The 12,391-nt window shown below is 57.4% G+C and overlaps 1 protein-coding gene and 1 gene segment (V, D, J or C); one reads left to right on the forward strand and one right to left on the reverse strand.

Annotated features, from left to right (window-relative positions):
• Nucleotides 1–12,391, reverse strand: part of LOC108386584 (zinc finger protein 280B) — a 135,413-nt gene that overhangs the window by 37,346 nt on the left and 85,676 nt on the right. The gene's annotated exons all lie outside the window — the stretch shown is intronic.
• Nucleotides 7,516–12,303, forward strand: LOC140846426 (immunoglobulin lambda variable 1-40-like). The segment is given in 4 exon segments: nt 7,516–7,628; nt 7,738–7,843; nt 9,748–9,754; nt 11,965–12,303. Coding segments are annotated over 4 exon segments (483 nt in total).

Here is a 12,391-nt window from a genome sequence, read left to right on the forward strand (position 1 = left end):
CTTTTTAGCCTTAGGAGTGCTCCCATCTAGAGCAGTCCCTCTAAAATACCCTGTAGAGGTGGTTTGTGGGTGGCAAATTCCCTCAACTTTTGCTTGTCTGGGAATTGTTTAATCCCACCATCATATTTAAATGATAGTCGTGCTGGATACAGTATCCTTGGTTCAAGGCCCTTCTGTTTCATTGCATTAAGTATATCATGCCATTCTCTTCTGGCCTGTAAGGTTTCTGTTGAGAAGTCTGATGATAGCCTAATGGGTTTCCCTTTGTAGGTGACCTTTTTTCCTCTCTCTGGCTGCCTTTAAAACTCTGTCTTTGTCCTTGATCTTTGCCGTTTTAATTATTATGTGTCTTGGTGTTGTCCTTCTTGTGTCCCTTCTGTTGGGGGTTCTGTGCACTTCCGTGGTCTGAGCAATTATTTCGTCCCCCAGTTTGGGGAAGTTTTCAGCAATTATTTCTTCAAAGACACTTTCTATCCCTTTTTCTCTCTTCTTCTTCTTCTGGAACCCCTATAATGTGGATATTGTTCCATTTGGATTGGTCATACAGTTCTCTTAATATTGTTTCATTCCTGGGGATCCTTTTATCTCTCTCTGCGTCAGCTTCTATGCGTTCCTGTTCTCTGGTTTCTATTCCGTCAATGGCCTCTTGCATCCCGTCCATTCTGCTTTTACGTCTTTCCAGAGATTGCTTTATTTCTGTAGTCTCCCTCCCTACTTTGTCCATTAGCTCTTACATTTCTCTCTGCAACACCATCAGCATGGTATGACCTTTATTTAGAATTATTTTTGAGGAAGATTGGTTGGGTCACTCTCTCCAAGCTCCTTCTCAGAGGTTGTCTCTGTGATTTTGGTCTGGATCAAATTCTTCTGCCTTTTCATGGTGATAGAGGTATTTGTGGGGAGCTGGTGCGTGTGTCAGCTGGGAGAACGTCCCTTCTTGCTGGTTTGTGGCCTTCCTCTCCTGGGAGAACAGCGACCCCTAGTGGCTTGTGCTGGGCAGCTGCATGCAGACGGGATGTCTGATTTTTGCCCCGCTGCTGTGGAAGAAGCTCTGCCCTGCTGCTGTGGGTGTGGCCGCTCTCAGGCTGCTGCTCTGCTATGGCAGAGCTGCAATGGAGGGGGAACTGGCGGGAGGCTGTTTATTGTGTGAGGGGCCTCCGAGCTGCACTGCTGCCCAGAGGTTAGGGCACCTGGAGTTTCCTGGGATTCCCAGCTGCTTGGCTAATTGTCCCGGGACACTTCCGTCCAGCAGTGGGCGCCCTGTCCTTTTATGTCTTTCCAAAAGCACTTGCTTTTCTTTGTCCCAGGGGCACCAGTTGCAAGGACCCACTTGCAGGTTTTACTGTCCTGTTTCCCTAGTATCCAGCACTCCATGCACTGTGTGTCTGTGCTCCGGTGCAGATGGCTAGGGCTGGGTATTTAGCAGTTCTGGGCTGCCTCTCCCTCCCAGCCCCGACTCCTCTCTTTCCGCCAGGAGCTGGGGTGAGGGGCGCTCGGGTCCTGCAGGGCCACGGCTTGTATCTTACCTCCTTCACGAGGTGCTCGGTTCTTGCAGGTGTAGATGTAGCCTGGCTGTTGACCTGTGTCTTCTGGTCTCTCTTTTAGAGGTAGTTGTATTTGTTGTGTTTTCAAAAATATATATGGTTTTGGGAGGAGATTTCCACTGCTCTAGTCAAGCCTCCATCTTGGCTCCTCCCCATCATTTATTTATTTTATAGTGACCTTTGGAAACTGATCCTATTTGTTTTCAGCTTCCTAATTCTTTATTTTTTTAATGTACTTATACTCCTCACCTCAAATTGGGTACATATGGGTTAACTGTTTCCCCCACACTATGGAGATGTATTTGTATAATAAGATGTATTTTAGCATGATTATCTGTCTCTAAAGTGAGTTGTGCTCTCGAACACATACAGAAGGACAAGGTCGTTTGTGCAAGTTTAGTAACGGGACAATTTACCAGCATTTACAAAGGCAATGTCAAATCCTATTCATATGTCACACTACGAGGCGCAACATGCTGTGGCTCTGATTGAAGCCCCGCCCCGAGGGCCACGCTCCTGCCCTGGGGGAGTCCCTCCCCAACCCGAGGCCCTGTGATCATGTCTGCATGTGAGGCGAACCTTGCCTAGGCAGCCAGCAGCGCTGAATCCCAAACTGGGGGGCGAGGGGACTGGGATCCTGACATTAACAGTGAGGCCCGAGCAGGCTGAAGTCTTGAGGCGTCTCCCCCGTAGCCTGGGTCCTTCTCTTCACCCTCTTGAAACACTGGAGGAGAAGGATCAGTGGGGACAAAGGAAACAATGTCGAGGGGCACATTTTTTACCCCTTTTCCTCCTGGTATCCAGCCCAATAGTTTGTCAGCTCATTCTGTTTTGGAGACGCTTATCTCCAATGAAAATAGAATTTCACTGCTTACAGAAGCAACATACCCCACTGTTCCTGACTGGGGGTGAGAGGGGTGATTCTGTAGCTTGTGTGACCCTGCAGAGCCAGGTGGCCTCAACCCAGACCTCTCCTCCCCGTGCTCCTCCGTCACTGCACAGGTAGGGACAGGCCTCGGTGACACAGGGCGGCCCTCCATCCTACATCAGCCCCTCTGAATCAGACCCTGAGCCACGTTCCCTGTCCCTGCCCGACAGCCATGAGGTGTGTGTTTGCAGGTTCCCTCGCCCAGCCTGTGCTGACCCGGCCGCCCTCCGTCTCGCGTCCCTGGGATCATCGGCCAGACTCGCCTGCACCCTGAGCGGTGGCTATAGTGTCGGCAGCCGTGCCACAGCCTGTTTCCGGCAGAGGCCGGCCAGCCCTCCCCACTATCTTGTCTCCTGCTTCTCAGACTCACCTCAGCAAAGGGGCTCCGGGGTCCCCAGCCTCTTCTCTGGGTTCAACCATGCCTCGGCCAATGCCAGGCTGCTGCTCATCCCTGAGCTGCGGCCTGAGGACGAGGCTAGTCACCACTGTGCTGCATGGCACAGAGGCACTAAATGTTGCACAGCGCTCCAGCCCTCAGGGAAGGGAGGCTACACCCAGTGCTCTCCCTGCCTGGAGCGGTCCCCCTGCTCTGCTTGGGACCAAGTCTAGCTTCGGGGTGACATGTGGCATCCTATTTTCAGACAGTACCTCTTTTCATGATCTTAATCTGATTAACCAATGCAGATTCTGCCTGCGTCTTGGAAGATACTCCCAGAGGCACAGGTGAGAAAGCACTGGCCTCTCTGCCCAAGCGCATGTTCCCCACAGGCTCTGAATGATCCACGCTGCTGCCTACAGGGCTCAGGGTGAGCACAGAGCCAGAGACCTGAGCATAGGCTGAGGGATGCCCAGGGGGCCATGAGCCTGAGAGGCCAGGAAGAGGTAAGGAGAGATTGTCTCTGGGAGCTTCATGGGGGCAGGGGCCTGCCGACACCTTGACATCAGATGTGAGCTCCAGCGCTGAAAGAGCATGCATCTCGTTGTTTGACGCCTCCTGGGGGGTGGCCCTTTGTGGCGCAGCCCTCTGAGCTCATACATGGAGGCAGCACACAGAGCTGAGGGGGTGAGGGCCGTGCTACTTGAAAGGGCAGCAGGGGCACCTCCCCAATGGAGGCGGTGCAGAAGGTGATCCACAGATGTGGCTGGGTGACACCTAGCTCATGACAGGTGTGCGGTGTCCACCCTGATTGGAGACATTGTCTGCATCTGGGTACTATGAGGGCAGCAGGTGCAGGCGCTCTCCATCCCTGATGGTGATACACAGGGGACGTAGGTCCCTGTGGGGACACTAGAGGGGACATTATGCCAGAAGACATGGCAATGGTCCAGACAAACACCATGTTCAGCTCCCTGGGGTCACAAGACACCCGTCCTGAGAATTCACTGCAGGCAAAGGTAAGCATCACAAACAGCAGAAACCATTGACCCTGGTAACCCAGATGGGTGGGTGACAGCTGCTCTCACACAGTGGGGACGGGGCACTTGGAATAACCTCAGAGGGCACCTATGGGCATGTCTCTCCTGCCCTGTGACACTCAGTGGACACATATGCCAACAGTGCCCAGATCCTGGGAAGGAGACTGGACTGATCTCAGATACACCAGGCTGAGGCTCTGGCGCACCCGCCAGCAGCCACAGGCGCTGGCCAGGCATTCTCCAAAAGTGGGGGTCCCGCCCGGGCAGTGGCAGGAGGACAGTGAGCACCCGTCACCATGGGGAGACCAGATGCAGCAGACGAGCCTTGGAGGCGGTCCCCCTTGACCTTTAGCCATTTTCCCAGAAGAAGTTGCCTGTTTCCCGCAGAAACTGCCAGTGGTTGTTTCACAGGAGCCAGTGGCTGTGAACCACGCGCGGCCCGGACGGGTGGCTGTGCTTGGGCCCGCGCCCAGATCCTCCTCCGGGACTGAACACACCCTCCCAGGTGGCTGCGCATTGTCACCCAAAGGTCTGAGCTGCCTCTTCGCGGGTCTTTCCCTTGGGTAGCATCGGCCAAGATCACCAAAAGGAAGACAGTCCCGTATTCAGGGCCAGAGGGTCAGAAGAGCTTAAAGGGATGGGAGCCTGTGCTCCCGGCTGGAACCTCATGCCGCTGGGAGCCATGTGTGCCTCTGTACGGGCTACGGGGGGAGAGGAGACGCAGGAGGCCAGCACGGGGCACGGCCAGGCCCGGGACACTGAGAGAGAGATGGGGGCGACCTCCCCTCCCCCCTGCTCGGGCGGCCCCTGGGGCCGGGCTCTCAGCAGCATGTGTTTCAGCAGGACGTGCAGGCGACAGGCCCCTGGGCTGTGATGTAAAGAGTGCTACCCCCGGGGGCTGTGCAGGCCGGGGAAGCGGGACGGCCTGGCCATCCGAGGGCTGGAGTGGCAGGGGGAGCGTGTGGCAGACGGGCGGCTCTGCACGGCCAGGGACTGTCGCTCGGCCTCCTCTGCTGCCCCGGCTCGGGCTCCGTGACCACAAGGAGCTTGTCTTTGTTTCCATATCGTTGCTGCTGCAGCTACACAGTTGAATAATCAGCCCAGCAGAAAGAACACTCCACATATGTTTACTGAGTGAAAATGTGACTTCACATTCATTGGAATCCCGGGAAAAGTAGAAATGAGGCCAAGATAATTTCTGCCTTCAAACAGTCTTACTTTGAGGTTTGAGTATGTTTAAAAAATTGCTGAGTCTGGGCATCTGGTGGTATCATGCGTCTGATACACAGGTGACCAAACGAACACACTTACATATCTATATGAGGGCTGACAAGGCCAGGCACAGCGGGCAGGACCACGGACTGGGGCTCCATCGGGTAGGCGGACACTGAGCAGGACGCGCCACGCCCCCACGTGCTGGGGGATGAGGTGCAGGAATCAGGGGGGCTGTGGAGCCCCTCGTGAGCACAGAGGCCCCCTGCGGGCATCGGCTCCCTGCAGAGCCCGGCTTAGCGGTGAGTGTCGGCTAATGTGTTGCTGAACTCGGAGCCTGCAAGGTGAGCCATTGTCAAACTGATGTGAAGCACACAGGATCACAGGAAGAATGGGGTCTTGTATTCAGACTCTCACCTCAGAATTCCACAAGGACACTGGCGGCAAGGTCCATGAAGGAGGAGGGACGAGGCTGTGAGCCCCGGTTCCACAGCAGATGGGGGGCAGGAAGGGCATCAATAAATGACAGCCTTGTAATTTCTGTGCCCACCTGGGCTCTTTCCTCATCCCACTTGTCCCTCAACTTGATGGAGTTTGGGACTGGACGATGTGTGCAGGGAGGTAGCTGCTGGTCTCTAGATGCCTGTACATTGAACAGTTCCCAAAATTAAGGAAAAAAAGTGCTTGGCATCTGCTCCACTTCGAACAGATGCTCAGATGCTCCCAAATGTGTCTGTTCTCCCTGAGTTTAGGTGCGGCCCATCTCCTCCCAGCAGAGAGGGGAGCAGCTGGGGTGGAGGCCCCGGGGGGCAGGAGGTGAAGGTTTCCGAGGGCAGAGGAGGAGTGAGGCTGGCGCAGGGACAGCAGAGGGCGGCGAGGGGTGGGGCGGGCATCTGGACGGGGCCTGACTAGGAAGCGCCTTCCCGGCACTGAAGGTTTGGGTTTTTGTAAACAGCAGAGAGGGGTCTCGGCAGGATATTAAGCAGGGGTCCCTGCATGAGCTCAGGGAAGAGAACCTCTGAGTGTCATGAGACGAGAACATGAGGGGAACAGATGTCCAGACCACAGGTGTTTACCACAAGTCCCTGTTTGCCTGGACATCTGTGGCCCACTAGCGCCATGAAACCAGATTCAGACCCTGCATGTGAGCAGGAAGAGCTGAATTCTGCAGTGACCTGCTCAGGCATTCAGCACGTCTGCAGAACACATGAAATATGAACTAATCGCCAAGGCATTGACCCAGTGGCTTCTAACTTAAGTAAAGAATGAATAAGAAAATACAGGTGGGAATTTCTGTTTTTGATATAAACAAATTGTAAGACATGCAAGCAAGAAATAAATGACGGAGCTATGCAGAGAATTACAAACTTCAGAAGAGAAAGCTCATATTACAAAATAATCTCTTCCACTATAATCTGTTAAATATAATGCTTACCAAACTGTGCATCTGAGAAATCAAATCTAGTTCCTACAAAAATTCTAAAGGCACTTGTGATTTTTAAAAACTTGGTGCTTTGCCTCCTCCTGGGCAGAGACTAAGCAGCTCCCTCTGACTCAGTCCTCTTCCCCGAAGAGCCCCTACGTCAGGCACAGCCGAGCACTGCCGGTGACATCTGACCTGCTGACCTTTGTGGGTCACTTACTCATCACCTTACACTCCAGGGGAGCTGACCTAAGACAGCTGCAACCACTCATAGGCCAGGAATCTCTCTGGGGGTGACAGTCAGGCCCACCGTGTAGGAATGAGCGTCTGTAGAAACCAGGTCATCCACCTGTGAATAGACAGACCGTCCTGGGGAGCTACAGACTCCAGCTGGGCTCCAGGGCTCTGGGCCAAGGGGAGGGGGTACCTGGGAGTGGCAGGGGGTGCTGTGGGACTGCCCTGGGGTCCCTAATAGCTGCTAGGTGGGGACCATTCCCTCCAGGGTGCCTGGGCCTGGGGGCTGGGCCCTGTGCTCACAGACGGAACCCGGCAGCTGTGTCTTCCCTGCCTGGCAGAGGCCCCTGAGCAGGGGTGTTTGTGTGGTCAGAGCAGGTGGTTCCGCCCAGGGCCCTCCTGGCATGGGCCTGATGCAGGGACAGTGGCCAGAGCAGTGGGGGAGGAACTGTCTCCACTGGACTCCAGGCACCATGTCCACGTGGTGTGTCTGGGCCTGGACACCAGGGGGCGCACGGGCCCGTCCTGAGGGGTCTGGGAGGGCAGAGCTGGGACCTGCCACCTGCCACTGCCTGTGTCCTCTGCTCAGGGCTCCCAGCTGTGACCTGCCCTCCCCAGGGCCCCATACAGCCCCTCCCCACCTCCCCCTGATCTCCTCAGGCACAGGGGCCTGACCTGGGGCCCAGGGAGGGTCAGGGTCCTGGGGGCCTCATTTGCATGAGCGGCCCCGCCCCCTCCCAGAGCATGAAGAGGGGAAGGGGGAGGCTGGGGGCAGCTCTGCTCCAGAGTCGGGGCCACAGAAGGCAGGACTCGAGAGACTCCACCATGGCCTGGGCCCCTCTGCTCCTCACCCTCCTGGCTCAGTGCACAGGTGACAGGACAAGGGGACAGGGATGGGTCTGGGGGGACACGGGGGCCCTGCCACCTCCTCTTGTCCCCAGACCCCAGCATCACCGTCTCTGTGTCTCTCCCGCTTGCAGGGTCCTGGGCCCAGTCTGTGCTGACTCAGCCGCCCTCGGTGTCGGGGTCCCCGGGCCAGAGGGTCTCCATCCCCTGCTCCAACATCCCTGGCAGTTTGGTGCAGTGGTACCAGCAGTTCACAGGATCGGCCCCCAGACTCCTCATCTATGATAATAATAACAGAGCCTCGGGGGTCCCGGACCGATTCTCTGGCTCCAAGTCTGGCAGCTCCGGCTCCCTGACCATCACTGGGCTGCAGGCTGAGGACGAGGCCGACTATTACTGCTCATCATGGGACGGCAGCTTTGAAAGTGTCACAGTGCTTCAGGCCTGTGGGGAAGTGAGACAAAAACCCCGCCGTCCCCTGGCACTGGGGTTCCAGGGCAGCCCCGTCCTCAGGCCGCGTCAGCTGCGCCCTCGTCTGTTTGGCTGAGGACTGGGCTCCGAGCACCAGCCCTGGGATCGGGCCCGGGGAACCTGTCCTCGTCCTCACAGATTCTTCCTCCGAGGCCTGTCCTTGTTGTCAGCACCGGGAACGATTTGCCCAAATTGAGCTGAAACTGCTGGATGCTGGGCAGGCCGCCCTGGGGACAGCGTCCACGAGGGGAGCGTCACTCTGCCGGGGCTGCGTCACACCCGCCACAGACTGGGGGGCGCAGCCCGCGGACCCGTCTCTTCTCCCCGTCCTGGCGCTGGCAGTCCAAGGTCACGGCGCGGGCAGGCCTGCTGTCCCCGCGGCCTCTCTCCTCGGCTGCGGAGGCCCAGGCTCCCCGCGTCCTCACGCGGCCCTTCCCTGCGCTCAGCCCTGGTTGCTCCTCTGTCTGTAAAGGCACCCGCCGCGTTTGTTGAGGCCTCATGACTTCATTTACCTTAATTTCCTCTTTAAATCGCGCATACAGTCGCTCTGGGGTTGGGGTTTCCACACAGGGTTTTGTGGGGACACAGCTCAAGCCTTATCGGGGGGTCAGGACAGAAGCAGGGACCCAGGGCCCAGCCGTGTCTGCCTCGGAGTAATCAGCTGCCCAGATGAAGGGCGTCCTCACCTTTTACTGAAACCCACGGTGACCCAGACGCGGGTCTAGGGGCCCAGGGCACAGTGTTGAGAGGACAGGAAGGGCCGCAGGTGCAGGGAGCCGACAGCGTCCGAAGAGGAGAGATGCGTCCCGGGAGAGCGAGGGGAGGCGGGGGCAGGGAAGGAGTGGAGAGGCTGGCAGGGGCCCCGAGTCTGGGGTCATGGTGAGGTCCCGGTGCTGCCCAGAGGGTGGGGGAGCAGGCGGGGGGACGCAGGACCAGGTGGGGGGCTGTGGTGACGTCCAGGTGAGACAGGAGGCCGGACCAGGGGGCAGGGAGGCGGGGAGGGAGGGGCTCTGACGTGCGGGGCTGGGAGACAGACACCGGGGCAGGGGTCCTGGGAGCCGTGGGGGGTTGGGGGGCTCTGTGCCCTGGGACCCTGTGAGGACCCACTTCCCAGAGGCAGCGGGACTGACACCCCACATGCCAGGAAGTGGGCCTGCCCCTGGGGAGGGATGCCCACCCGGAACCGTGGGGATGCCCGTCACTGGTCAGTCTTGTCTCACTTTGAACGGAAAGGTCCCCTGAGCCTGGGACGACGTCACTATGCTGTGATACGGACGGAACATGCAGGGTGACCTCAGCCCCCCACCCTCAGGGCTGCCCCCAGCTCATAACGTTGCCATCTGGAGAAGCTCAGGGATCCACCATCCCTGCCCATTCCCCTCATAGGGAGGGGGTTCCCTCCTCAGTTTGTGTGTAGATGCTTCCAGAAAGTTCTTTCTGCAACAAGGATGGATAATATAAGGACTCCTTGGCTCCACCTCTCATTTTCTGGATAAGGAAAAGTGGCTGTAGGGTGGAACAGGCCGAGGAGGCTGAGGCTCGGCTCTAGATTGGGGCCCAGGCCTCAGGGCAGAAGGTCTGCAGTCCCCTGTGCTGGGTGGTGGTGGAAGGGTCCACACTGGGACCCGGGAATCCTGCAGGAACTAGAGGCGGTAACGGTAAGCAGGTGTTAGGATGGGCGTGTTATATCACTGGAGAAACTGAGTGTGGCAAGAGAAATAAGGACACACAGATGGAGACAAGAGGGAGGAATCTCCAAAAAAGTGTAGCCCCACCGGGCGGCCTGCGGCAGAGGCAGGGCTGAGGCACTGCTGCCATTAAGCTGGAGCGCAGGTGAGGTAGCCCTGTACTGTGTGGACCCTGTAATGTCATCATGTGGCCACGGACGGTCAGGACCCGGGCCTTCCAGACGTGCCCTCAGTCCCTCCTTTGTGAACACCTACGAGGGGAAGTGATGGGCAGTCGCCTCCCATGTGTGTCCTCTTCAGGGGCAGCGCCAGGACGCTGGGGCGTGGCTGTGCACTCACCTGCGCCCACGCCGCCCCCACCCCAAGTCCAGTCGGTGTCTGAGGAATAGGCACCATCACAGAGCTGCCCTCACCCCGCAGGCCCTGTGGAGCTGGACCAGGCCGGGGCATGAACTGGGGGAGCCCACTGCCCACACACCCCCGTCTACCCCTGAGCCTGAGCTGAGGGCCCCAGGGAGGGAGCCCCTCTGGGCAGGGACCCAGAGCCCACCCTGTGCGTGAGCACCTGTGCAGCTTAGCAGAGCCTCTCTTATTCTAGTGGGAGGAGGGAAGGGGAGTCACACGGAGACCACGCATGTCAGAGCGGAAGCAGTTCCAAGACCCCTCAGGCTGCAATGTGTCTGCAAGAATTCATTTCTTTTGTCTAATGAATAAAATTCTCTGTGATTTAACCAAAAGCTGCCTTAAAACAAAGGGTTGCAAGGAAATATTTCAAACAATGGTACAGTTGTAAAAGTGAAATTAGAGTAGAGCATAGATTTTCTTTCAGTGAAATTAATGGATTAATTTTAGTAATGACCTTAGATTTTCAAATCCAATTAAAGATGGTGATGCATTTAACGTCTCCCAGTATCTTAATGGACTATACTGTTTCCAAACCCAGTATTCGGAATGGTTGACCTGACAGCTGCCACATATCAGGGTCACCTGGGAACGGAACTGCTCAAGGGCATTCAGAGCTGTATGTAAAATGCTGCGAAGAATGTCACATGGAATGGCACCTTGCAGAGGGGATCCCTGGTAGGGAGACTTCTCCAAAACAAAACAAAACAAAAGTTGGTAGGTAGGGGTCAGTGTGGGAACAATGACACACAACACAGATTCTCCATCACAACCTTCTAGGACACACCGCAGGGCCCCACCCACCCAACCCCCTGACCCTGGAGACCATGGCTCCTGTGTGCTCAGAAGCAGGGGATCCGCAGGAGGGAGAGCTCTGGGCACCAAAGAGGACACACAAGAGGGGGCGGCCCCAGGGTCCAGCACAAAAGGGGACACGTGTCAGCAGTGTGGTCACTGCTCTGGACCTGACTCTGATCTGAGTGTTTGAAAGAGACACCACCTCAGTCGTGAGCCGAGAGGCAACCAGGATGCTGGACACAGACTCACCCCTGAGGATTCTGCGTGGGCAGAAAGTCTTCCCAGAGGTGATAGAGAGGTCTCGTAAGGGACACCCAGCCTGGGCCTGATGAAGGGACAGTGACCAGAGCGGTGGGGGAGGGGCTGTCTCTGCTGGGCTCTGGGCACCATGTCCACGTGGTGTGTCTGGGCCTGGACACCAGGGGGCGCACGGGGCCCATCCTGAGGCGTCTGGGAGAGCAAAGCTGGGCCCTGCCACCTGGCACTCCTCTGCCTTCTGCTCAGGTCTCCCAGCTGTGACCTGCCCTCCCCCGGGGCCCCACACAGCCCTGCTCGCCTCCCTCTGAGCTCCTCAGGCACAGGGGCCTGACCCGGGGCCCAGGGAGGGTCAGGGTATTGGGGGGCCTCATTTGCATGAGCGGCACCGCCCCCTCTCAGAGGATCAAGAGGGGAAGGGGGAGGCTGGGGGCAGCTCTGCTCCAGAGTCGGGGCCACAGAAGGCAGGACTCGGGGAGACTCCACCATGGCCTGGGTCCCTCTGCTCCTCACCCTCCTGGCTCAGTGCACAGGTGACAGGACAAGGGGACAGGGTGCGGGTCTGGGGGGACACGGGGGCCCTGCCGCCTCCTCTTGTCCCCAGACCCCAGCATCACCGTCTCTGTGTCTCTCCCGCTTGCAGGGTCCTGGGCCCAGTCTGTGCTGACTCAGCCGCCCTCAGTGTCGGGGTCCCCGGGCCAGAGGGTCTCCATCCCCTGCTCCAACATCCCTGGCATTTTGGTGCAGTGGTACCAGCAGTTCACAGGATCGGCCCCCAGACTCCTCATCTATGATAATAATAACAGAGCCTCGGGGGTCCCGGACCGATTCTCTGGCTCCAAGTCTGGCAGCTCCGGCTCCCTGACCATCACTGGGCTGCAGGCTGAGGACGAGGCCGACTATTACTGCTCATCATGGGACGGCAGCTTTGAAGGTGACACAGTGCTTCAGGCCTGTGGGGAAGTGGGACCAAAACCTTGTGCGCAGCCTCGTCCTCTGCCATGTCAGCTGCTTCCTTGTTTTTTTGATGTAAGCTCGGTTATAAGACTCACTGCACAGAACGTCGTCTAGACCATCTGTCCACATCCTTATTTTGCCCCCACTATGTGCCCTTGGTAATGACACACTGTGTGATTTTCCCCAATTGAACAGAACTTACTGGGTCCAGGGGAGG

The sequence above is a fragment of the Manis javanica genome, chromosome 15 (assembly GCF_040802235.1).
Source record: "Manis javanica isolate MJ-LG chromosome 15, MJ_LKY, whole genome shotgun sequence".
Classification (NCBI taxonomy): Eukaryota; Metazoa; Chordata; class Mammalia; order Pholidota; family Manidae; genus Manis; species Manis javanica.